At 42.9% G+C, this 27,056-nt stretch overlaps 1 protein-coding gene across 1 annotated transcript in view; it reads left to right on the forward strand.

Moving 5' to 3' along the window:
* Nucleotides 1-1,959: 1,959 nt before the first annotated feature.
* WDFY2 (WD repeat and FYVE domain containing 2) overlaps nucleotides 1,960-27,056 on the forward strand; it is a 59,498-nt gene continuing 34,401 nt past the window's right edge. Inside the window, exon 1 of the mRNA XM_054655149.2 lies at nucleotides 1,960-2,253. Within this exon, the coding sequence (XP_054511124.1) occupies nucleotides 2,117-2,253 (137 nt within the window). The 5' untranslated portion in view covers nucleotides 1,960-2,116. The remainder of the gene's footprint in view (nucleotides 2,254-27,056) is intronic.

A 27,056-nucleotide genomic window follows, 5' to 3' on the forward strand; every position in this document is an offset into this window, starting at 1 on the left:
CTTTAAAAAAATGCCCTCAAGAATTTTATCTTGAATAGCCACTGGAATTCTGGAATCTCTCTTGCATTGTGTTGTCTTTTTTTTTTTTTTTTTCTCCTTCCTTTCTCCCCAAAGGTTAATTTATTTCCAAAGACCAACCATTTACATAAAGCATATATTTGATTTTATCATATTACTATTTCACTTCAGTCCAAAATATATGCCTGCCTTTTAGTGGTTTCCTCTAAACAGTGTCTTAAAAACCTTGAAGGAATAGTGGAACCTGGGACTGTTTAAGGATATAAGAGAGACAAGGGAAGATGACTGGGAAGAATTATGTTTCAGTAGGCAACTGAAACAACTCCTTCCAGTCCCATGACCCACACCTTTGCCTATCAAGACACTCATTTTCTCAACTAGATTCATCCTTAAAAGCCTTTTTGGAAAATGAATTCTGGGTCTGCAGCCTGCTGTCTCCAGCACACACTCAGTCCCTGTTTATCTGGTGGTGATTCAAAATGCCTAATCTTGAGAGCAAAGTACTGCAAGGTCAGTAGACCTTCCCAGACTTCAGTTTAAAATACATTTTTAGATATATTCTGAAAACTAACAAGTATATAAATTTTCAGAGAGTACCTCATACCTCACCAAGCAGCGAGACAAGCATCTCTATCTGTAGGTCTAGCCTAGGATTGCAGGATCATCTACAGCAGAAAGAGGGTGGGTCTTTGACTCTTCAACAGTAGCTCCCTTCTAAGAATGATGAGGAAGAGATATTATCTAGTCCAATCACACATCCTCAGGGAAACAGTTGAGACTGCAGATTCATTTCCTGTAATCCAGCTGTTGCTGATCAGACCTTTCCCTCTACAGTACACTTGTGGACCTGGCATGTTTAGTTGAGAAAGCTTAAAAGTCTTGCTGTGGTCCTGCAGACACTGCTGGTTTGTTTAAGAGATTACTAAATATGGTGAAATTTCATTTCTGTCACAAGGAATTGACTTTATCTTTCCTCTGTTGCCTCTGTCTAGTACATAGGCAACAGAAGTGTGAGTGGGCAATCAAGATTTGTCCTATTGCAGACGCTGCTGTGTTCTGCTCCTGGAAAAAATTAATAATCTCCCGATCTTGGATTTTTTTCATACCTGACTTTTCTTTTTCAGGAAAACCACTGCTCGTTTGGCTTAGTGTGGGTAAATGTGAAGTTGCAGCTGAAATAGCGCTTTCCAATCTGCTGACAACTTCTGCAATGTAGGACAGCAGCTCAGACATTGAGCATGATTTTCCAGAATCTTTCGAGACAGATTATGAAAGTTGGGCATATGCCTCGGGAGGAAGTTGCCTTTTCACTGATTTCAGCACAGAGCTTTGGGCAAGTGATCTGACTTTCCTGGAGCTCAATGAATCTGTCAGGAAAAGCGAGTGAAAAGAAGGCGCTTGATGAAAACGAGCTGCTGGAAGTCTGCTGCGTTTCCCTTAGGAATAAGCTTTCTGAAAGGGATTTTCTGCTGGCGCCGCGGTGCAGCCCTGCCTGCCAGCGTCCCTGTCTAATGCAGCAGAAAAAATCCCATGTTTACCTTCAGTCCCAGGAAAAACTAAGATAGGAGAATGTAAACACAGGGATGCAGCTACTTTTACGCAACATTCCGTTTAATCTTTACTCGCGTTGGGGTTTTATTTTCGCCCGGGCGACCACAGCAGTGTGGGACGGACCGCACGGAGACGTACGGTGCCGACAGTCCATAACCAGGCACGGCTCAGAGAGGGGCGCGCTCCCCGGGCTGCTCCTGGGGCAGGCCCGCGGTGCTGGGAGGGCAGCCCTGGCAGGAGAGGAGCGTTCCCACCTCTCCCGGACCACAGCTTTCCCTTCGCGAAGGCGCCGCTCCACAGCCCTGCTCTGCGAGATGGCGGCAGGGGCCGCCATTTCCCGCCCCTCCGGGCACCGCGCCCCGCCCAGCCCGGCCCGGCCCGGCCCTGCCCGCTCGGGGGCGGTGCCGCCGCGCTGTCCCCGCTTCCCAGGGAGCGCCCGGCTCCTGCAAGTCCCTCCTCCGCCTCGGCACTGCGGGCCGCCTCCCTCCCTCCATCCCTCCCCCGGCCGTAGCCTCCTCCGGCGGCAGCGGCGGTGCCCGCCGGCCCCATGGCGGCGGAGCCCCAGCCCAAGGCGCTGACTCGCAAGCCCCTCCTGCTCAACAAAGTGGAGGGCTCGCAAGAGGTGGTGAACATGGCAGCGATAGTGCCCAAGGAGGACGGGGTCATCAGCGTCTCGGAAGACAGGTACCGGGAGCGGGAGTTCGGCGGGGCCGCGGCGGGGGTCTGTCAGCTCCCAGCACTGCTGCCGGTGATGGTGGCAGTGCTGGGCCCGCGGCGCGGGGTCCGGACGGTGATGCCCCGTCCCCGGCGGGAGGTGGTGGGTCCCGCCGCGAAGGGATGGGGGAGGCAGACGACCAGCATCCTTGTGCCACTGTAGACTCCACTGCTCGGAGCCCGAGCTAGCGTCAAGGTGGCGGTGGTCCAGCATGGGGACATTCCTTCAGGCAGACATCACGTCCCGGAGGGGAAGGAGCCTGGAGCAGGGGTCTTCAGCGAAGTGTCGCGCTCCTCCTCCGCCGCTGTGTGGGTCAGGACAGCGACCGGGCTGGGGCGCCGCTGAAACTTGCAGGACTTGAGTGACTTTTCTTAGCGTGGGAAAAATGGGATTTGAGATCCCCTTCATCACGAGGATTACCGTAGAGTCTGTGGAGATCTTTGACCTTGCCTGAAGACTGTGGTGGCATTGGCTGAAACAGTAGTTTTGGTTCCCGTTTCCCCTCTCCAAACGTTTCTTGGTAGTTGTTTAAAAATACCATGTATCGGCGATAAGATCTTGGAGTTAAATCCCGTCTTGAAAAGCTGCCAAGGAGGAGAATGCTTTCAGGCCCTTTAGCAGGGCTTTGAAGGGACTGAGGCTGCCCAGGGGCAACTCTGTCTCTTCTGAAAGAGCTCAAACTTAATTCAGCTCTGCAGCTTCAAAATTCTATCTTGGAAATCTTTTATTTCAAAATAAGTGCTTATTTTTCTTGCAGCATCTATAAGTAGTTATTTTAGGCGGGGTTTCTTTGCAGCTCAGGTGTACTGTGTAACCTGTGTCCTAAGATTGAAAGACACATGTAGTTGACCAGCATGTCAATATGTTTTGGTACTCACGGGTATTTGGATGGACTGTTTCTCATGGATGCGTGTTCTGTTGAGTGTCTGCTTTCATGTTTCTGCAGGCTTTCTGAAAAACTGACAATATTTTCTTTCATCTTTGTCCTCACTGTGACTTAGTTTTCAGCTGTCAAATATGTGCAAATTTAGGATCATTTAAGTTCACCTAAGATGAGGTCTCCAAGTGAACTCTCATATGCCTGCTTGCAGGAGGAGCTGAGCTACTTAAAACAAGTATAAGGTCAAAGGAACCTTCAAGTAGAGTTTTACATTGTTATGTGATCACAATTTTATTGTCTTCACATTTTTTATGTATTTAAAGTGACGTTGAATAAAGCTTGAGCTTGTTTTCGTTCATTGTAGCTTGTTAGGCTTACTTAGCCAATTCTTTTTACCTGTAAGAAGGTTTCCCGAACTTTATTTCCTCTCATATAGATGTCTCAATCTCTGCATCTTCCTTCACCTTAGCAAAAATATGTAACTTTAGTTGTTGATGACAGATTGATGCTCCAGGTTGATATTTCTATGTAGGGAAGGGGATTGATGAGACATCTTTATTTCCACTGAGATGTCAGCTTCAAGAAACAAGCAGTGACGAAGTCAGGAGTTTCACACTAGGAAAGTCTGGAGGTTCCCAGGCTATTTTCTGTTTAAAGAAATTAACCAGGTAATGTGCCTGCTTTCGGGACTTGTTTGCAGCATCCTTGACGTGCTGCAAGCTATGATCCTGCCTTTTATTTATTCAGACATGAAGATGTTGTTTGATGGGTCTCTCACTTCCTGCTTGCATTAGCATTTCTATTGTAATTAAAAGATTAAGAGTCTAAAACTGACTTGGAAGAGGAGGAGGTTGGGAGTCTAACTTGCAGGTTTTAGGCTACCTGGGGTGAAAGCATAATTTGTCAGACTTTCAATACCCGTGTATTATGATTAGGCTTGTGCAGATCCTTATGGCACCTTTTCCTGTTTGGACCTGCCTTCTCCTGTCAGTGTTGACGTGGTTGTTTAATGGCCACGGAATGTGGAGGGCTTTTAGAGCTTCCTGGAAACTGTTAAAGATCCTTATGGAGATGTTATCTGTCCTTTTACTTGTTAACCAAATAAGTGAGTTTTGTCCACATTTCCCAGCCTGTGATATGCACTGCTTATATGAGGAAAATGTTCTGAAACCTCTGCAGAGAACTTCAGCTGGAATGACTTGACATCTCCAGCAATTGCTTCAAGCTGGGAATCTTCTGTACCTGAAGGAGGAATTGTTTTGCTGGTGAATGGCTGAACACATCATTATTGAAGTTGCTGGTAGTCTTTGCATACCCAACAGCTAGGTGCCACTTTAAAGGTTTTCTTTGCTGCATGATGTGGCCCTGTGCACCTAAACCTTTAAAAGCAGGAGCTAGCTTGGTCTCTGGACCCAATTTTGTATGGCACCAGTGGTGTTATCTGGTTTTAAAAGACACAAAAGTGGTTTTAGCTTTGTCTTGCAGACATAGTCATGGATTTTATAGCCGTGCATGTTTGTAGCACATACATGCATATATTTTAAGAAATAAAATTAAAACTATGTAATAATAGAGAGTGTGGTTATTCCTCATAAAGAAAGACAAAGTAGGGGGAAAAGAAGGAATAGGGGGGAGCGGGGGGCGAAGCAGGTTTACATATTTAACTAGATTCTCAAAACTTTGTATACCCAACAGGGTTGGAGTTTCTTTTTAGTATGTGTCATTTGTACAGGTGATGCACATAGATTTTCTCTTCTGAAATCTGGTCACTTGTGATAATTGAGTGATGTTCATGGTGTCCTAATCTTAGTGGGTTTTCTAATTCTACATCTGGGCAAAATAGACTGAGCCTGTATCTACAGGACAGCTGGTATGCTTTGGAGGGACAAGGTATTTTGTGTTTTTCTTCTAAGAAAAAGGATGCACCTGTCTAGACAGGTGAGAGTTAAAATAGTGGCAAAATTTGATATCCAGGAATGTATAAATCTAATGCAGGATGACTCTAAGAAGTTACTAGCTTTCATCCATGCTCTTTCCCTGCCATGGAATCAACAGACATATATGTAGAGTCTTGAGTGATCCATAGCAGTGTATGCTCATGTGGAGCTAGAGTGGGATTTTCCTAATGTGCACAGCTGATCCTAAGCTGTCATCGTCTTCCTCAGTGTTAAAAGCATGCACTTGTGTTTCAAAATTGCACAGCATCCTTGTCTTTTGTTGCCTTCAGAGGGAGACGTGGGTGTTGGGCATGTCTGAAAAGTAGGTCACTGGCATGTCAAGTTCAGACATATCTAACTCCATGCTCCAGAGAAGATTTAGTGTCATTAATCTTACCTAAGCATGGGATACGGTGGGACAAGTGCACTGACTCACCCAGCTCTCAGTGCAAGCAGTTCTCCCGGGTGCTGGCACACTCGTGTGTTTCTCAAGAGCCTGAAGAGCCTGCCAGTGCTGTGAGTGCCAGTTCAGCTGGGCCTCTGATGTGCTGATCATGTGTCACCCCTGTGCTGATCGTGTGTCACTGTGCGAGACTGGCAGGAAGGGCTGGGTGTCATCGTGGTAAACCTGCACTTTGCCAATAGCTCTCTTTTTACCCCTAGCTGGATTGTAAGCGAGGAAAAGTTTCACAGAGGCTGGTGTAAACAGCCTTCCTGGTAATTATGAACTCTGCTCTGTGCCCTCTTGTGGGTGGGAGTTCTGTGCTCACTTCCATGCCACACACCTTCTAAATGTATGTGTTGCAGTCAAGAGCTGTTCTCCTTGAACTGTTAACAAGAAGTAAAAGTTTTCACAGTCAACTGAGAATTGTCAAAATCCTTTTATTTTAAAAATGGGCATTCTAGTCTCTTGGTGAGAAGATATAGGAGAAAAATATTTATCCCTTATCACATAGCTTTTTTTTTTTTTATTTTTATTAAGGGAGTAGAGACCTTTGTATTCTCTATTACCTTGTATTATCTTAAGTTCTTTTTGAACTCAGTTGTCTCAGCTTCTTCATATGGATCACTGTATAAACAGTGAGCCCAGACTGCTTATCTTATTAGTGTCTTCATGTCACATAGAGAAAACTGTGCAGAGCTTGTATTGCTAGGTTTGGTTTACAGTTTGAGGATTTTAAATACAGATGTGCACTTCACCTGTTGTCCAAGGCTTGTGTTCTGGGTGTGCTAACGAGCAGGTTTTTTAGGGGGCACGACAACTTAGTGTCCATCTTGTGTAAATGAAAATCTCTTTGCTAAACTAACAGTGGACTGGGAATGGGAATATGTGTATGTGACAAGAAATGTGGGAGTTGTCTTTGGCCTTGTGCTGACATGACTTCTAACATGGAGAACTGTGATCTTTCCACCCTCAAGTATATCAAAAGCAATCTTTTTCTCCTTGTGGTTTTCCTGTCCAGATCGAGAACATTGAGCATACAGTGTCATAGTTCATGCCTGTGAAAAAGCTCTGATGGAAAGGTAGGATTCTTCACACAGTGCTGTATTCAAGCAGGGTGCAAGGGACCACAGACCCTTGGTAAACTGAGTTTCCTTTCTCCTGTGGTGGAAAGTGATTGCTTTGTGGTAGAAAGTGATTGCTTTGCCCAGCAGTGTGGTTGCTGTACAGGTCTGTAATTCTTATCTAAGCACAGGGTTACATCACTGATTTCTGCTCTGCCTTGTGTGTGGCTGTTGGTTCACAGCAGAAGTGCAGGTGCTGTGAGAACTGATTTTGATGCTGTCTGTGTGTATTTATCAGCCTAAGCCTGTAGGTTTCACACCCAGGTGATTGCAGTATGAGCAGTAGCTCAAGCAAGGCAGAAGGTGTGGATGCTCTTTACAAGTGTAAAAGGACTTGTTCCAGCCTGGAGGTTCTTTAAATTTTGGTAAAAACATCAGTCACCAATAAAATTGTTGATAGGAATTGAAGAGACCTAGTGCTGTAGATGGAATTTGGTTGCTCTCTTATTTTGTGTGTGTTTTTAAACTAAGTTTTTTGGATATGTCGTAATTAGATGAGTATGTGTTTGGAATAAAGGTCAGGGTGGAGGTTAGTGCTGGCTGTTTGCAAGGAAGAAGCGGATGCTGGCAAGAGGCTTAAGAGAGAAGATAGGAGGTCCAAAAGTGCTTGGAAACAGACATTGTTGCAGATGTTGAAAAGTACTTGTTCCGGATTTGACTAACATGTATCCTGTTGAGATGCCAAAATCTGAGACTAGCACATAAAATGTCTTGCTGAGTGCTTGTTGGGAGTGATAAACTCCACTTATTAATTCGTGGGAGACCTTGCAATGTTCTGCTTTTTTAACTCTCTGCGCCACTTTCTGCCACCACCTCTTGAAGTTTGTCCGAGCTTGTGGAACCCTTGCCTTAAAGATGCTCTCCTCCTGTGTGTCAGTTAAAGATTTAAAGCACAAGCATTTAGTATCATCTCTCTGATCTGAGCTGTCCTGAAACTACTAGCTCATGTAGGTCAATGCACAGATTGATGAAACTTCTTCAGTTGCGTTGTTCTGAGCTAAGGGCCCCTGTGATGAAGTTCATGTCTTAATTTCAAGACAACAGCTGCAAAAATGTGTTCTGATGTGACTTGGACCCAGCTTCAGCAGCAGAGTTGGGCAGCATGATAGAGTGGAACCTTAGGTGCTTGAGCCTTTTGAGTTAGAGGTGCAATGGCTTTTAGTCCCCTCTCTGTTTTAGAGATTATTCCTTCTATAAAAGATGTGGGTGAATTTATCTTATCTTACAAGCTTTATTTGAAATAAGAAGAGCTACTTAATACACCTTCTTTTTACCTCCTGATAGCCTCTTTTTCTGCCTGTTGCTGAACAGTGTTCTTGATTCAGCAAGTTTTGGGATGATGCAAATAATCTGGGATGATGATAATACTGCTTCCCGTATTAACCAGTTCTCATTTTTCTGCTTGTCTTCCCTGACCCCATCTTAATTTCCCTGGCATCTGTTTACACAGAGACTGGATCTCTCATCAGTGTCTCACATCTCTCAGGCCTGGTGACCTTCCCCTGCAGTCTCTCCAGTTCTGCAGCTGAACAGTGCTTCTCGCCAAGAGGGGACTGACTGCTCAATGCCACCTCTGTGTGTGGCCTGTGGACCCTGAAAGAAGAACAAATGCCAGTTATGGAGTCCATGCAGTACAGAGATGGCATATAACTAAAAATGCACTGTTGCAGGAAACTTGTTGGTTTTTCTCCTCAAGATAAGGATGTCTAGAGGAGGCAGTGATGCTGCAACACAGAATGGCTACAATATCTTAAACTAAAGGAATTGCAATGGTTTTGAAGCTACTGAGCTATTTAAGTAAGGCTGACCTTTCATTGTGGGTCACTTAGCAGACTGAAGGTCTCAAATAGCATGTGACCATTGTAGCACAATAGAAATATGTCAGTAGCTTGTTTGAGCTACTTTACACTATTTTGTTTACTGAGACAGACTCTTTTCTTTCCCTCTCTCCAGCTGCCCTGGTGCCTGCATGGTATCTGCCAACACTGATCTATGCATAGATTTCCCAGCAAGATCTTTTAGCTGTGTGATACTACGTGGAAGAGAATTGCTCAAAAGTGGCACAAGTTTTGTAAAATGGTGTTTGTAACAGCCCTGAGAGAAGTCAGAAAATACTTGGCAGCTCATAGATCAAATGGAAAGGAGAGAGTAGGGGGGCACTGCGTTGGTGCTTGCTGGTGCTTCCATGGTCAGGAGCTCTAAAAGCTTCTTAAATGATGAGCAATGCCCTAAGGGGAGCAACTGGCTTTTGTACAAGTGTCTTCTGTGCATCACTGTGTTCTGTGCACTGTAACCTCTCAGACACTGAAGGATTATTTACCTAAAAACACTGCTTTGCTCTTTTTGCTTCATCACACTCTGCCCAAATATGAGTGGGTTTGCATAAAGCTTCTGGTATCTGCATGTATTTGCCCAGGGATTTGATAAGAATTGCAGCAGTCCATAATGCAGTCTGTTGCAAGACCAGAAGCAAGAAAAAACCCAGCTGTTTCCCTTTTGCATACCCTGTGAGGAGTGATGGATGCAGCCATGCACTGCTGGATGTGACAGGATGGGATGGGGCACCATGGGAGGGAATAGGAGCAGCAGGCATGGAGTATTGAGGATGCATAGCAGGGTGCATCCTGTTCAGCAGAGCCTTGTCCTAAATGGAGCATTTTAGGAAAGAGAAAACAAAGCTTCCTTCTTTATACTTTTGTGAGGTAAAGAAATTATGTGAATGGGAAAACTGTAAAACAAACGTCCACACAGGAATTAAAGGTACCCTTGCAAGCAGTTTGGGTGAGTGGCTGGAGCAATCCTGGAGAAGGAAAGGGACAGTTTTGTGAAAGAAGAAGCAGGAGAGGGCAAGTTTACCAGACAACCCTCCAAGCAGGAACCTTTACATAATAACGAAGCCATATGCATCTCTTGGGGTTCTTCATATGTCACAATCTGCATGCCTGATGGCTTGAAACAGCGCATAAATAATGGCCAAAATTGATATTGGACTGTCAGAAAACAAATAATACATTTTACAAATTAGACTGTGCCAAAATTTGAGATGGACAAAATACTGCCTTCATCCTCATGAGAGGGAGAGCAGTTGTGGAGGCTGGGCTAAAAAATGTGTTGTTTCAATTTTTCTCTTAGTCAGGCTGCAGGAAATAGCATTGTGTAACTAACCTTGGCCAGACTTTGAACATATGGGCTTTGCTTGTCACATCATGTGTATTCACCACTTAAATTAAGTTTTTCAGGGAACTCTTAAGGTTTGGAGCACTGAATCGAAGACGATGCCAAAGCACAGTTCTGGGTAAAAGCACTGCTGTTCTGCTGCCAGGTTTACTGCAAAGTTTTGTCTAATGTTGTCTTTTATTCTCCAAGTCCTGTACCATACCCTCCTATTGTGAGGTGAAAGATCAAAATACTTAGCGGGTTTTTGCAATAACAGTAGTGATCGATCAGCCCCAGAAAGCAATGCTTTTGACCTTTAAAGGAATGTAATCATGGTTTCATTAGGAGTGGAGTCCTGTGGCGAGAAATCTGAGAAAAGGCTGTCCTAATGTGAAATGGCCTATTTTGCCATCAGGTTGAATTATCTGGATTCAGGTGACAGAACAAGTACAGTGCTTTGTCTTGAAGGGATATGGAGAGAAAATCCTTGCCCATGTTGAGAACATGAGAGATAATGAGATTTTGCACCTCTAGCAGTGAGTGCAAATGTGGTAAATTTACCTTTGGCTTCAAATTCACTTATAATAGCAAATAAAGCTTTAATTATATTCTTAAGCAGGAGGTGCATCTGCTTTGTGGAACACTTTGTGGGGCCTTAAAGTTTGCACTCATTTTGCTTATGTGCCAAATTATCCTCACTTTATAATTTTCTTCTTGATCCTAAGTGTTATTAATCAATATCTTCTCATTCCCATACCCCATTCATTTTTCCCATCCGATACAGAGGAAAACTCAGCCTCTCCTCTCAGCTCTGTGTTCTGCAAGAGCAAATGTGGGCTGTGGAGTCATCCAATGACCGGTTCAAATTGACATTTCAAAGGCTTCATGTTTTGCAGCACCATGTGCATTGAGTTGTATAGAATAAAAGTAGGATTTCCAAGGAGATGCTTTCAGCTTTATGGCAAATGGCCTGTGGTCCAGCCTAGCTTTTGCTGCATGCAGGGTTGGCTAAAGGCAGCTGCAGCATTTTGATGGCAGTGGAGGTCCTGTGCACGTCTTGTTTGGATTTAGGAATCATTCCTTGGCTTCATTCGCTCTTTCAGCAGCTCCACCAACAATAAGCAGTTGTCAAAGGATGATTGTCCTTCTGCAGTTACTGCTAGTCCAGCAGGAAAGGTCATGCCTGTGCTATTCTCCAGCATCAGGCATACAGCCCTTGTGCCTGTACTTGTCATGTTGGTCCCATTGCTTCAGACTCCTGTGGCACTTGATCAGGCTTCACCATAACCTGCTTTCTCCTGGCCAGGAGCTTAATGGGAGGTGAAAGGGTCTTTGCTGAATAGTCCTGTGTTTTTCTGATAGAGATAAATGTTCTCTATGCTTTTAATCTGCCATGGGAACAATTTACTTTAGCATAGGCAGAAACAAATACTGATAAAAACTAGAGATCTAAGTAGGGCAATGTGGTAGTACTAACATGGGGAAAAGAGGACTAGAGCAGTGTCAACATTAATTGTGCTGAGGGCAGAGGGTGAAGAGGTGATGTATCTGTCAAATCAAAATTGACACCTGTGACTTTATTGGCCCCTGATACAATTTAATTACTGAAATTAAGAAGTTAATACTTTTTGCAGCAGTCAAGTGACGTATTTTATTCTGCTCCATTGAGACCTATGTCCCATTCTGTCAGAACAATTACAATTCAGCCCAAAAAGAGTATTTTGGGTCTACCAAAGCCTTGCCTGGGCTGTCATGTGTGTTGCCTTAGCAGCTGGGAGTTTTAGTGCTGTCTGATATTACCTCAAGTTTTCTAAGTTCTGTTACATCTGAAGTATCTGAGACTGCATGAGCTGGCATTGGCAGCTAAGAATGGACCTATGCTGGATTGCCTCAGGCAGGAGCAAGCAGGGAAAGCAGCTCATGTAAGAGTATCAGCTGCAGTGGGTGGTAGACCACTAAACTTGGCATTATCTGTTACATACAGAGGTTGGTTACACAATGTATAGGCGCTAATCCATTTCCAACGAAGAATTCAGTCTCTTCTCTTCAGGAAATGAATCAGACTTCATAAACTGATCTCTTCTTGGTAACTTCTGTAACTGCCAGTAAATGAATGTGAATAAATTAATCCATCATCATGCTTTGAAAATATCAACTGATAAATGATCCTGCCAGATTTCCAGCAGGGACAGACCCATACAAACACTGAACTTCCAGCCTGAAACTCTGATCTCTGTTGTTGCCAAGTTAATTTGTAGCCAAAAGGCCAAAGCACATAAAATTACAGTGACCTTGCTGTGGTGCTTGGAGCACCATGGCAGTCTGAGCTGTGAAGCACCAGCAGGTGAGGAGCCATGTTGGGATGGGCTGTTGCAGAGATCTTCTCTCAGCTGTTCTGCAGGCAGGATTTCTACAGGCTGCCTAGCTGCAGACTGCTCTTGGGGAGTATTTGAGACCTCTGTGTTTGGCATTTCATCTTCCCCTTTGCACAATCTTTATGTTTGCTAATATGGTTGGGGAGCACAAGACCAGGGGAAGGGAGGAAATCCCTTGGTAGCTTGTACTACTAAGTGTTGATTTTGGAGTGGAAGATGAAAAGTAAGGGTAGGGGTTTTTTTGTTAAATAAGAAATGCTGTGAATGCAGTTGGTCAAGGTCCTTCGGTTTCCAGCAATAAACTTTTTCACAAATACTTTTGCTAACCCATATTATATACCAGAGAAAGGAGTAGGAAAAGGGAGCTATGAATGTACTGATTGTTTAAAAAAAATTACATGCTGTAGTGGCTGAAAAATGCATGACTTTCATCTGAATTCTGAAAGCTCCTCTGTGATTTCAGATGCTTTTGCTCCTTCTTTTCCTTCTTTCTTTGTTCTTTAGTAGATGAGAGAGAAGCCTGGTGAGGATTTCCTTAGTAAGTTTTTGTGACCAGGAAACCAAGCCAAGAAGTTGTCATCCCCAACTAGTTTCATCCACAGAACCCTTTTGATCACAGCTTATAGTCATTCTTCTAAAAACCTGATGACCTAAAACCTCCTCTTCAAGGAAGCAGGCATGAACATTGTTGTCTGGTTTTTATGAGGTGTGAACAAACCTGAATGGATGGCCCAAGGACTGCAATTATTGCGGATACCAGCAGGAAGCATGGCTAAACCTAACCAGCAGCTTGGTCTGCCTTGGTTGTTGTTTCCTGTGGTCTTTCCTGTGCTCTAAAATCAAACTTGTGTTCACATGCCCTTTTTGACACGAGCAGACATTTTTACATGGTTTTAAGAGTCAAATTCTTTTAGAAAAAAGTGTTATACAGGTGTTAACTGTTAAACAGGTGTTAAGCACAAAACCTGTATTAAATGAGTAGGCAAGTGTTTTGTATGCAAAATTATATGGGAGAAGTAGTTAAACAACCACTGACAACAATTCTGGAGACAGGAAAAGCAAAGGGCATGGGTAATTGCTTAGTGATCTGTGTTTGTGTTTAGCATGTGGATTAGAAAGTGCAAACAGTGGTTTCAAAAAGTGGTGTTTGTGCATGTATTTACACCTCAGACTCAATGGTATTTTTCCAGAAATAAATGATACTGCCTGTGTTTGAAGGCACACTCCTGATTTGCAAGCTGGTTGTTGTGATATTCTGAAGCATTATCCTGGCAATGGTTATCTTTTTGTTTTGAGTTTCATTTCCTTTTATTGCTGTGTATGATAACTTCAAGCTGAAAAATGGTGTTTATTCAATTATTGACCAATGCCATTATACTGACACCAGACTAATAAAAATGGAGGGAAAGTGGGAAAATATGGACCACCTTGAGATAATATTGTGGTGTACAATGTAACAAGAAAGAAGAGTTCTTGTGAGGGTAAGCACCAAACCCCTTGTTCTCACTTCCCTGTTCTTTTACACAAGCCCAGTATTGAATAAGATGCTTGGTGTACACAGAAATCAATACTGTTTCCTTTTTTTAATGGCTCTGTGAACCAGCTGGGAGAAATGGGCTGCTGAACTCATGGCCAGCAGCTATAGTGACTGTATTTCTAATCAATTAAATAGTGCAGGAGTCTATTTCAAGCATGGGGGTCTGGCTGGCTGTGGTGCCTCCTTGTTGGTATCAAGCACTGTTCTTGCCACGAGCCAATTTGCACAGCATCAAACAGTGCCCATACAGGGTTTGGAAACCAGCTTGTACCAGGGACTGTTCCCGGGACGTAGCTCGCATGCAGCTGCTGTTTCCCTGCCAGGTGGCCTCACTGCTGGAGGCTGGTCCCAGGCCTGTGTCACTTATTAATGTAGGTGTGTTTCACATCTCCCGGAGCACCCAGGTCATGCGGCTGTTCCTCCCGGTAGGGTATCAGATTGCCTACAGGAAATTCATTCTGTGATTTAAAAAAAACAACCCCAAACCAGCTAAGCCACTGGTTTAAACAAGACTCAGCCCTTGAAGCTGTCATGCCTATAAATGTTTCTGGTGGTTGGAGATCTGTAACAGTAAGTTTAAAAAAACCCTGAATTTGAGACCAAAGTATTTTGAGCTTCTCAAGATAACTTCAACCAGACATCCAGAGGAGGACAGGTGTCCCATGGCCCCTGTGCTGAGCAGAAGTGCATGTGCTTGCCAAATTCCTGTGTGTGACATTAGCCAGTGACCTGCAGGGCTGCAGCCAGGGCTGGAACCCAGCTGGAGCACTGAAGTGGCATTCATGGCCTCTGTGGCCAAGTTCTCTAGTCAGACGTCCATGCTCACTTCCTGCACCACAGGAGGCCCAAGCATTGGACCTGTAACCAATGTGGATACATCTTCTGGCATTCCCCAATAGCTGGCAAGACATGTTTTCTCCATGAGTCTTTGTTTCTGACACCCAGGGATGTATCTTTGGCCAGTTTGAGAAGAGCATTGCATGTCCCGTAGGTCTTGGAGATGGGACATGAATGCTTCCTTATATGCCAGTTCCTTCCCTGCTTACACCATCCCAGGGTGGCATCCTTCCAGTGGGCTTGGTGTCATTGCAGCTGCATTGTGCCTGCCAGTAAAAGTTACCCAGGTTTGTTCTAATAAATGTGACAGTCCCTTCACTGTTTCAGGCCATGTGGAAGCTTTGGTCCTGTATTTTTGAAGTCATAGAACAGTGCTAAGCTGAAGTAATGACCAATTTTGAAATACAAGTCACCAGTCATGTGCATCTGAAACACAGACAGTGGGCGTTAGGTGCTGAAGAGAGAATTTTTCATCAGGGCCATCCAAATCTAGAGCATAGCTTGAAGAAGATCAAGGAAATCCAGAGACCCTCTGCTGGGAAGTTTTACCTAAGCATTACCTCTTTGAAAAGACCTTCAGTCATAAAAATTACATTTGTGCTCCTTTCAATTCTTAAAATACTTGAAATAAGACAGATGTACAGTGGTCACAGACCTTACCCCAAGCAGTTTTCTGCCCATACATTTGGTATTGCTGCCAAATTATTGTAGAAAACTCAGATTGGTTTTGCAGGTTGTATTAAAACTTCAAGGAGAACAGAAAATAAGAAACTTCCGTTTCCTAATAAAACTGGTGATGCCACAAAGAAACTATGAAGAATAGTTTCCTCTTCATAGCTTGTGAGCTCCTCTAATAGCCTCAATAGCTTGTGAGCTCCTCTAACTAAAAAAAGCAAGGAAACTTCAGACACAATAATTAAATTAGTCTTCAAAGCACGTTTTCAGTAGAAAGTACTTTATAGCTAGAGATGCTTGTTCTATAACTATCAAGGTCTCTCTTGTCCAAGCCTTGTCTAGTTTAACTGACACTGATAATGTAATAGAAGTTAAAGGTGTTGTTGAGGCGAAGTGTTGTGGGGAGTCTCTTCCATAATCTTACAGTTTTTGTACAAGCTGTTTCCATTTGAGTATCTGGTGAATGATTCACACAGTATTTCAGTCCTCTTTTTTCTTCTCCTTTACCCACTGATTTGGGGAGAGGGATGTGTCTCCTATTAGAAAGAAATCGTAATTTCCTTTTGCTTCAATATGTAAACAAACATCAAAATTGTTGTGGCTGGTTTCATCCTGCTCCAGTGTCACTTGAGAGTTTTGCTGCTGACCTTGGGAGTGGGATCAGCTGAGCGTTTCAAGAGGACAGGTGATACTTGGATTCCTGGAGGAGTGAGTGCATGTACTTCTGCACAAGGATGATAGATTTCCCTTAGCTGTCATGGCCACAGTAACTGGATGGGGCAGCAGCAGAGTCAGAAAATATGGGTTGGATGCAGCATCATTGTTCTGACATGACACTCTTTGGCATGGTGCTATCCTGTGGCAGCAGTGTTCTTATCTTCCTGAACTTGACCCAAGTTGCTAAGCTGGGTTTTGTCTTGGAGCCAGGCTTTCCAGTGGCAAGGATTATTGGACTTGCCTTGTCTTCCACAGTCTGTTGCTGTTCCCGCTGGGATTGTGAAGGAATTTATATATTCTCGTTTTTTTTTCTTGTGTGGCATATTTTGTTGTAGGAGCCTTTTGTATTTTCCAGGAAAAGTTTCTTGTTTCATTTTTAATATTACTTTACTCTTCTCAAGATTGTTGATCTGAAATTCTCTGGTACAGGTCCTCTGATACTAAGGAAATGGTGTCAGAGTATTGTAGCCCAGCCTTGAGTTGTTATAAGATTGTGATTGCTTTTTTAAGGCATCAGAGTATCAAGGAAACAGCAAAATTTCCTTTAAATCATGTATGTCTGGAATACCCAGGACATAAGAGTTGTACAATAATCTTTATAGTATTTTTCTACAAACTCTGCTGCTTTTACTGTACTACAACATTGCACTGTCTTACTTTGGACACAAATAGAAATTCTACTTGGCCTCCATTGCATAAAATCTTGTAGAAACAATAATTTTAACCATAGACTGAGAGAAGCATATTTTGAGTCAAATAAAATTAAGTTACAAATAGCTATCAATTTTGTAGACATAACAAAAAGTAGCAGAACAAAATATCTAACTTAGCTCTCTCCTTCCTGAGAAACTGATATTCTTTTCTGAAATCAAATCATAATGACAGTGGTGTTGCTATTTGGCAACATGATCTGTTTACATATTATCTGAAAAAATTAGGAAAAATCATCTGCTAAAGCTGGAAGTTGAAATGGAAAGACTTCCTTGTAGAGAGAAAGAATGGCATGAATGTGTGATTATCCATCCTGCCTTGCAGAGAAGTTTACGTCTTGTTCAGTCAGTGCGTATTCAGTCTTGATGCTATGAAAAAATGTAACTGCTATGAAAAAAATCTAACTGCTACATCTTTGATAAGCTTGTACAGTGTGGATTGGCTTGCACTGGGGTGTTTCATGGGAATCTCACTTTTCACTACCTACCTCTATAGTGGAAGCAGAACTCCCACAGCTGTGCTCTTACCATAGACCTCTTGGACTTTGGTATCATTGTCTGAGGTTCTCTTGTGGTCCTGCTTTCTCTAGATGTCCAGGACTGATTTAGAAGCATCCCAAACATGGTTTTTATCTTTCACTAATAGTTATTTTTGTAAATATTTCCTAAACAGGACATTGATTCTCTGTGTTTGTTTAGTCAAAAGATAAGCTGCTTTGAACAGAAAAATATTTTATTCATGGGACCCAGTAATAACTTGACTCAAGTTGAGGAAGAAAAGAGAGTAGGAGTTTAAGAGCCAGGGTTGAGACTTGAAACTTTCCATGAACACTGCAGAGGAAGGCAACAGAGGTGGAGCTTTTTCTCTTCCTTAAAATATGTATACATTTTGCAGTATGCAGTTGGGGAAAAAAATGCTTGACATTGAATTCAGATAGCCTGCAATAGTCATAACTTCCTTTTTCAAACTGTTGTTTCTTTTTCTCTATGCATATTTCACAGCAATAGATAATGAACCTTTATTTGTCTTAAATGCAAAATCCAGTTCCTGTCTGTTGAAAGTAAACAGAGCCTAAAGGATTTAGTGTCCCAAGTAACAGAGCAAGAACTTTGTATTTGTGAGGTATCAAGGTAAGTGCAACTGCACTTTGGGGAAAAGCCTTAATGTGAGAAATACTTTCCAATTTACAAATTTGGAGGGTAGCTGTTGAGTGCAGCTGTTAGGTTTTCATTGCCCTGTATGTCACCATGCTGCTTTGTAAATGCATCATGTGGAGCTGGACTTCTCCCCTTTCTTCTGTGAAAGACAATCAACATGCACAAAGCTGCCCTGCTGCCACACTATTTGGGGGTGGTGGGAGAGTCTTGAGCTCTGAAGGGTTTGTCTTCAGCCCATTACCTCCATTTGGATAGACCTGTTATTACCAAAACTCTGTGCTCTTTCAGTTTCTTTGTCTGAGTGTTATGAGCCAGATGTTTGCTGCCATCCTTGCTGCAGGCTTTGTGTTGTTTGTACTTTATATCCTGTTCCCTACTGCTGTCCTGTTCCATTTGTGTTCTATCTCTAACTCTTCTCAACTCACTTTCTCATTTCCTCACCTTCCTGCTGATTAATTCTCTCAGTGACTCTTCTCTTATCAATTTGGAATTCAAAAAAGGCAGGCTGTCTCCTTCCTGCATGAACTTGGAGCAGCTGTACATCCTTGCTAATGCTGCTAAATATCAATATCCAAGTCAGCTGATATGAAAGTGAAATGGGGCAGCTTGGCTCAGGAAAATCATTGACATCAGAAATTGGTAAAAACCACCTTGTATGTTGGTCATGTGAAGAGGCATTTAGTGTGTTTAGCAGGTTTCATCTGCCAAGTGCTGCCTTCTGAAAACCTGAAGTACCTCCTCTATGCTTCTGCGGTCCAGCAGAGTCCACAGTAATTCCCAGTTTATTGCTAGGTTTTTTTAAAACCTGTTTAAATGTTATTAAAATGCATTGAATTGTTATGAGTAATTGAGAGTTGGTGGATGTGTGATGCCTCCCAGACATGAGGGAGTGGGATGGGATGCTACAAGCAGGAGAGAAATGGAAATCAAATGGGAAGAGTTTCTTTCATTTGCATTGGGTGGGGGGAATGGCTATATTTGCCTTTGCCCTGCTGCTTCAAAGCTGACTTGGTGAGGAAGGGAACATCAGCTACTTGAGGAGGAACATGTGCTACCTCTGCAGTTGCTTGTGGGGGTGCAAATGCTGAAGGCTTGCTGCTGCCAGGAGAGGTGACCTTGGTAGCCTCATACCTGCTGGTTAATGGGTGTTCCTGAAAACAGAAAAACAGGGATGCAGAGGAAGTATCTTCACCTTTCCCACAAACACATGCACATCTGAAGCTTAAATTCTTGCCAATAGCATGAGTAATTTTAAAAGGCTAAGTCTAGCAAGACTTGTAAATCGCTGTCAGCTGTTGTTGAACCAGATGCTGGAGGCAAAACTCTGGGGAGAGAAATAGCATGGTTGAAATGTGTGTTAAAATGAAAGGTGCCAGAGGAAGAGACAGTGTGGGAGAACTGATGGCAGTACAGAAAAATAAACTCTAAGCTTTTAAGAGCATGGCTTGGAAGTAACTGGCTATTGGACTGTCTTCTTTGGTTCCTATGTTCTAAATAGAGTTAATGGTTGACCACTGGAAAAGGTAGGACACAGATCTTCAGCATTCACTGGCTTTTTAATTAGCATGATGTAGCTGCCATACCATGAATCTTTGTTTCCTTCTACAGAAATATTTTCCTTTCAAAAACGGATCAAACAAAACCCTTAAATGCTTGAAAAAAAGAAAAAGTGAGTAGGAGAAGCAAAGACAAACCTTGATCTTTCAGACTTAAGAATGTGAAGCAAGTATTTTATGGTGCAGTGCCAGGGGGAAAGGTGCATTTGTGGAATGATATGGTTGTGCATTTCTAACAACCTTTGTTAGCTTGTATTTCCACTGCGCTGTGTAGATGATGAATATGTGTGTGCTTCCAAAGCAACCCATTTGTTCACTGCAGTGTTCGAGGTAATAACTGCTCTCAGTCTTCCCTGTAAACTTGTTGTTCCTGTCTGTTGGTGTTATTTACAGCTAACTGTCCATCTGATCTGTTTTAGGGGCCAGATCCTGTCCACAGAAGAGCTCTGTCTAATAATTTGTCTCCTCCCCTCCAAGTGGAATGAAAATTGATTCTAAATACTGGCCTCCATGTGCCCTTCCTCCCTCTGATGCTCAGTAGTTAGGCCATCTCTCAATTAAGTAAACTGCTTAACCTGCTGCAGATTGTTAATAATTTACATTTCTTGATAACTGCTCAGAAATTGCAAACATCCTTCCAAAGCTCACCGTGTGTGCCTGATAAGACACAGTTTACTTCTATTAGATATGACATGTGGAAGAGACTCACTGGACTGTCAGGTCATTCCTGGGTGTTTTCAACATGTCCCAGATACCAGGACAGGAGAAAGAGAGGAGGAACTGCTTGACACAGCAGAACGTGCATCGATTTTGAAACTAACAGAGGGGGTTTTTGTCTGTGAGATGGGTATCTCATGGCTTGAGGTGACTGGGCAGGTTGTCTCTTTGCATAGTAATTTAACTGTCGGTAAGGAAGGCTGTTCCCCCCTCCCTGCCTTCTATGCAATCCTGTCTGACCTGCAAAAAAGTCAAGCCAGAGTTACAAACATGATTTCATTTTTCAGGTGGTGCTGAGCCTGCAAGGCCACAGGATCAAAAGGGACCCTTCTCTTATTTACTGTCTTTACCCCATCTCAGCTCATCTTTTTCCCCAGCAGATGCTCTGAGCTGATTTTATGCTTTACCTAATAGTACAAAGATTTACTAGCCCAGTGTGTTGTCTCTCGCTGTCTTCTACCTTGTATTACCATCTAAAATCCGGTGTCCTCTGCCAAGGTCAGCATAGATTGGGTCTGCTTCAATCTGCTGCTGCTCTCTGCTTCCAATGGCCCTGGAAAAGGCCAAGTCATTACTTCAGACACCTTTCTTTGCACTGCCTAGGCTAACTGGTAGCCTTCCACTGGAAGGCAACATCCATAGATGCAAATGCCCCATCCCTGAAAGTGTTCTAGACCAGGTTGGATGGACCCTGAGCAGCCTGAACTAGTGGAAAGTGTCCCTGCCCATGGCAGGGGGGTTGGAAGTAGGTGGTCTTTAGCTCTCTGGCAAGGAACTTCATCTTTATTCAGGATGGGTAAAGTTGGTCAGGTTTTTCCAGTGATCATGTAGAGTTGCCCACTGTTTAACTCAGCAATAACTTTGAAAATCCTTGCTTTGAAATTATTTTGTCTTGAATCCCTGATTCCTGTAAATATATAAATATTGACGCCTTGTAATTACCATGCCCAGTAGCATGTAGTAAGTGCTTACTACTTCTGAACCTGAAGATGTTATGTTTGGTATTAGCTTGTAATAAGATTTGAAAGTGAGAGGCTGCCAAGCAGAGAAGCATGTCTTTAGAGATGACTTTGTCTCACAACCTCAAATCTATTTCTTCCAAGATAATACTGGTATTTCCCCTATGATTGGCAGCAGTAAAAATCTGGAGGATGCAAGCTGAGACAGCATCAGGACAGGAATTGCAACCCTCTAAAAATTGCCAGAAAAGTAAGGTAGTAATAAGGTGCCAGCAAAGAGGTTTTTATAATATTTGATGCTTTTGCCATCAACCAGAATCTGTCCCTTATAGCAAAGAGGAAGTCACCCTTGAGACAGTGACCAGGTAATTGAACTGAAGTTGCTGCAGGCTTTGTTGGCTTGGTCAATCACCTGAGCAGTGGTGTCCTATCAGGGCACAGTTCCACCAGGCATCTTTTCAAGACTGCACTGCAATATGTTGCACCATTTCACATATTTGAAAAACGTATTTTTTGTACATGAGGAGAGATAGTCTTGTGTCTTCCCTACGCTGCTGCAATAGACAAGGCTTTCCTGTCCTGTTTTCACAAGGGGAAAGCTTGATGCAAAGGGTCAAGGTTTTTCTTGGTATTTGGTAGTCTCTGCCTATTGCTCTCCTTTATAATTTTCTTTCCACCTCTCTTGCCAGAAACATGTGGTTCTGGGATTGCCCTTGAGAGCTGTGGCTGACAAATCCTCTGTTCCCTTCCCTAACAGTCTGGACTAGTTGTCTAACCCAAATTAGCAGATAAGCTGATTGGGTCTGGTGAGATGTGGAGTGCAGAAGAAATTACTAAGTGGATAGCAGTGTATTGCAGAGAGAATCTAATAGTGATAAATATATTTTTTCTCTTTCATCCATAGTTTGTAAATTTCTAAATCCTGCCAGCATGAAGAAAAAAACATGTACAACTGCTGCAAATAAACACTGCTAGGGTGCATACAGGAAGAAGATCCGTAAAGAAAAGAATGATAATGCTCTTATAATTTAGCAGGTTTGTTTGTGTCTGGATTGCTGCATTTAGTACAAAAGACGATAGTTCAGACAGGATATTGTCTCATTAAAGGGATTGGAAAGCAGGTAAGGGGAACAGAACACAAGAACAGCCTTTCCAAGAGACTGGAAAGATTGATTACCTTAAAGAGGAGGCATGTAAGAAATTATATGAGTATACACAGTAACTAACCAGTGGAGAAGGTGGAGACAACAGAACTTCTAGTCTCATAGGAGGAGACCAAGAAGATGTTTATTGAAATTTGCTGTTTCAAAATTGAAAATTACTATTTTAAAGATAATAGAATAAAATTAATACAGTATGGACTACAATGCTGGAAAATAGAAAAGCTGCAACTAGGCCATATGAAAGATGTAGCTGAATATAAAGAGGCCCTGCATGTTTGAGAGAGATTTTTTAAATAATAAAACCTAAAGTTTAGGATGGAATAATCAGTCTCATAATACAGGTTTGAAGATGGTTTCCGTTCAACTCTGTTGATTTCCATCTCCCCATGCAACCCCCATGGGAATGCAGAGATGACAAACTGACTGGCTTTTAAGCCCTTGAAATGCCAGATCGCCTCTAAATTACAGAGTCAGAAGTTTGGGTTTTGCTGGGCTTTGCTGGCACCTCACAACACAGTGCAGTATGCATGGTAAGAAGAAATCTGAGAGCCCTCGGTAAAGCACTTCAGGGCTACAGTTCCTTTGCAGCTATTGTACAAACCTTTCAGGGCGGGGTTTGGTTTGCATAGCTTTGCCCTGCTTTTTTGATCCCTTTTTGCTGGTGCTAATTCTGTTGACCTTGCTGGTTTCCTGCCCAGAGTACTGAGACTCCCCAGCCAAAGTTGTCCAGCTGGGTCAGAGCAGCAGAGCGGCTTCTTATCTCCTCTAGAAGAGCAAAGCCTGTAGGAGCTGAGGACAGTAAAAATATCTCTGAGTCGGGCTGCCCCGATGGAGGGGAAAATGGCAATGAGCAGAAAAGCTGAGGGAACATTTTATCACCCATGAATCATTGTTCAAGTTCAGCTGGAGGAACTGGAAATGTGATTTCTCCGCAGAAAGTCCTTGATGCCTCAAGAAGAGCATTAGCAGAGGCACCTTGGCATGGCACAGAGCACACAAATACATTCCAAGTAGATATGTTTGTTGTCTCTGAAAAAACAGTGCTGTAATTGTTCAGCAGTATTTAAAAACCAAAAGCCTCTCTCTTCTTATAGAGAGTGTTTCAATGAATGATGCAGATGACTTAGGTCCAGAAATTAAAATGCTGAGAGAGGGCACCACCTATACATGTGGAAATGTGGCTTCCTTCCTCTGCAGTAAAGGCATAAGTTATTAGATGTTACACTGGATAATTAACCAAACATTTATTGAAAAATAAGTTGAGGCCTAAGGGTATGACTTAATTTAGAGCTTGGGATCAAATATCCATCTTCTCCTGTAAATTAACCTTTATGTGACTGTAATTTATTACAAAGTGCCATACTGGTGGTATGTATATTAAAAATTAGTATGTTCAGCTTTCACTTCACAGATCCACTTTTTTATCAATTGTATAATGCATTCATTTTTGAGCAGAGTGAAGCATGCAAGACTTAAAAATTATTGATAAGTTGATAGCCCGTAGAATTTTTGGAGAAAAAGTGTTGTTTTGCTGGACAGATGTTCCAACCAGGCAGCTGGAAGGAGGACAGTGACCTGGTGGGTTCTATTTCTTCGCCTTTGCTACATGGGCAATTTAGAGGGGTGTAGCAGAGTTTCTTTCTTGCAAGTTCTCGATCCACTGGGTATTTTTAGCATGGTTCCACTGAGTCACTTACTGCATAGCAGGTCTGTATTTTAATCTAATGAGGATCTTTCTAATAACTTCCATTACTGAAACATTTGAATGTGGGAAGGAGGTGAAAGTAATTGGATTGCAATAATTAAATCATCCAATGCAATTACCTTCAAAAGGTTGTGTGTTTATGCTTCCTGAATGCAAACAGGAATTGATCCGTACAGGCAGCTCCAAAGCTGCATCTGTTCTGGGAGGGAAATCATTTGGTGGAGTATGGGTGAAGGAGGTCTGTGGGTAAGAGAGAGATGAAGAGCATTTTGTTACCCCAAAGATCTGCAAGGAAGACTGGTCCACAATTTTTAATGAGGAGGTAATTCTGGAACTTTGCTTGAAAGAAGTCCCAATGTGATGTAACGCTTGTTTAATTCTTTCCAAAGCTGTAGATTCATGCTCACTGGGAACTCCAGCCCTGCATTTACCTGCATTTTCAGAAAAAATTAGCTTCCCTACAGCTGGGATGTGGTGTAGTCACTACACTGTTTCTTATGATTCATGATGAGAACTGATTTTGTGGAGCTGCTGAAGACTTGAGGCAGCTTGGCTCTCTGAACCTCGTTCTAGTAACCTCAATGTAAGGGAGCATTTTTCTGTGGTTGTGACTTTTGGTTCATTTTTTGGGTCTCTATTAACCAAAGTTTCCAAAGTGGAAACTGGTCAGAATGTGATTTTTGTCCCAGGCCTGAAGAGCAGAGCTTGCACTGCTCCCAGGCATGTGTACTCAGCTAACTGGAAAAATCACTGAACTGCATTGCTTATTGTCCAGAAAACTGAAAAATGGGTAGAAACTGTTTCACAGCTGAGTACTAAAGCTGTCATGTTGCTATCTCTTTTTTTTTTTTTAGGTCATAAAAATTAATTTCCCCTGATACTGTCTCCTATAAATCTTTGGTTTTTAGTAACTTCCCACAAAATACCCAAAAAACCTTCTATGTAAACCATAACTGTGTTAAATAAAATTGTCTCGATTTCTCTGAGGTCTAAGTACAACTGATGGGTATAACACCCTGAGAAACCCATGCAATCCTCTAGCTGCATATAACCTACCTAAACTTTGACATTTTCCCTATTATGCAATGTGCATCTGCATTTAGTTACAGCAGCATGAATTAAATAGGGAAACATCTTATTAAGCATGGTTTGACTGCTTAGTATGCTTTGTGTGAAAAAAACCCTGCCTTTCAGTCCATCTGCCTGTTTGCTTGGCACTCTGTTCTGTGCAATGTTTTTTTTATATCACTGGGTGGGATCAACAGTGCACTTGAATGTTCAAGTGCTCATGAGACTCCTTCCTTCCTCACAGCTGGTGGCTGAGCTACTGCTCAGAGATCCAGCTGCCTCCAGCACACGGGTTTTGATGTGCTCCCTGTGCTGTTCACATCCAGGGCTGTGTGAAGTCCTTGCGTGGTTCACCCTCCTTGCTGTGATCCTGTTTCTCTGATGCTTCTGAGCTTTGTGTATGAGGGTTCCTGGATTGGTGACAATGGCAGCAGTGTTTTGGATACAACAGCAGGATGTCAAAGGTGCTGGCTGTTGGGAGCTGGCCCAGGTTCATCTTGAAGTCAGATCTTACTGCTTCTATGGCTTTGTTGCAGGGCTTGAGAGATACAGAGTATCTGTCATTATTCAAAATTATTCTCAGTTATTCAAAATACAGATACAGAGTATCTTATCATTATTCAAAACACTTCCATTTTATGGGAAGCCCAATGATGAGTTACAGACCAAGGTTACCATGAGGATATTTTATCTTCTAGAAATGCCTTTATGTAATCAGTGCTAAGAGAGAACCTCTGTAAAACAGTCCATCCTTCAGAACTCTTTAATCTTTTCCCCATACATTTTCCCCCTTTCCTGAACTTGTAGCTCTTACACTTTATTTCAGAACCTCAGCCTTCCCTTTTGTAATATAAAAGACCCTAGACCAGATCTACAGTGATCACAGAATCATAGGGTATCCTGGCTTGGAAGGGACTCACAAGGATCATCAAGTCCAACTCCTGGACCTGCACAGGACACTCCAAGAATCACACAACATGCCTGAGAGCTTTGTCCAAATGCTTTTTGAACTTCAGCAGGCTTGGTGCTGTGACCAGTTCCCTGGAGAGCCTGTTACAGTGAAGAACTTTTTCCTAATATCCAACCTCAACTTCCCCTCACTCTGCTTCATGTCATTCCCTCAGGTTCTGTTGCTGGCCACCTGAGAGAAGAGAACAGTACCTGCCCTTCCACTTTGTCTTGGCAGGAAGCTGTAGACTGCTATGGGGTCCCCCCGCAATCTCCTCCAGGCTGAGCAGACCAAGTGACCTCAGCCACTCCTCATGTGGCTTCCCCTCCAGGACCCTTCACCACCTTTATGGCCTCTGCTGCATGCTCTCTAAATAGCTTTATATCCTTCTTATAGTGTGGCTGCATAGCTGTACCCGGCCTCAGTCGCAGAATAAGTCCAGTCAATCTTTAGCTAGTTCAGCTGAAATCACACATTTGTTCATCAAAACCAGGGAAAACAAGGTGGCATCTGGAATGTACCCCAGCATTTCAGGGTTTATGCAGAACCCTCCATCACAGTTGTGTGATAGTTGTGTGGGAATTGGTATGGGTGAGTCTGAGTGGGAGACAGTCATGCACTTCCCTGGGCCTTTGGTGTTGGGTTTGGTGGGGGTGGTGTGGGACTACTGGGGTTTTGTCTTGATTTTTTTTGTTTTGTTTTGCTTTTCATTTAGGAGGACATAGGATAAGGACTGTTAGGAAAAAGTCCTCTTGTTGCCTGAGGCTTTGACACTCTGCTATTACATTTCTATTGTTTTCTCTGAAATGCAAGCTGGCCCAGAAACTACTTCTGGTTTTGATTTTTGCTTTCAAATACTTTCTATCAAAATTTATTGGAGAGATGGAACTCCTCATCAGTGGTTCCAGTACACTGGCAGTGGTTCCTGAGCTGCCACTAAGCATGAAAGATCCTTTATTCACAGTAGGGTTCCATGTCACTAAGCAGGGGAAGTCAGAATCTCTTCCCATCTCTGCAACAAGTCTCTGGACACGTTGAGGGATTTATAGTACTGTATAATTCAGTTTATGCAGTTGTTAAATAATTTTTCTCATCCTACTTCTAATG

This window comes from Agelaius phoeniceus, chromosome 2 (assembly GCF_051311805.1).
Source record: "Agelaius phoeniceus isolate bAgePho1 chromosome 2, bAgePho1.hap1, whole genome shotgun sequence".
NCBI classification, from domain to species: Eukaryota; Metazoa; Chordata; class Aves; order Passeriformes; family Icteridae; genus Agelaius; species Agelaius phoeniceus.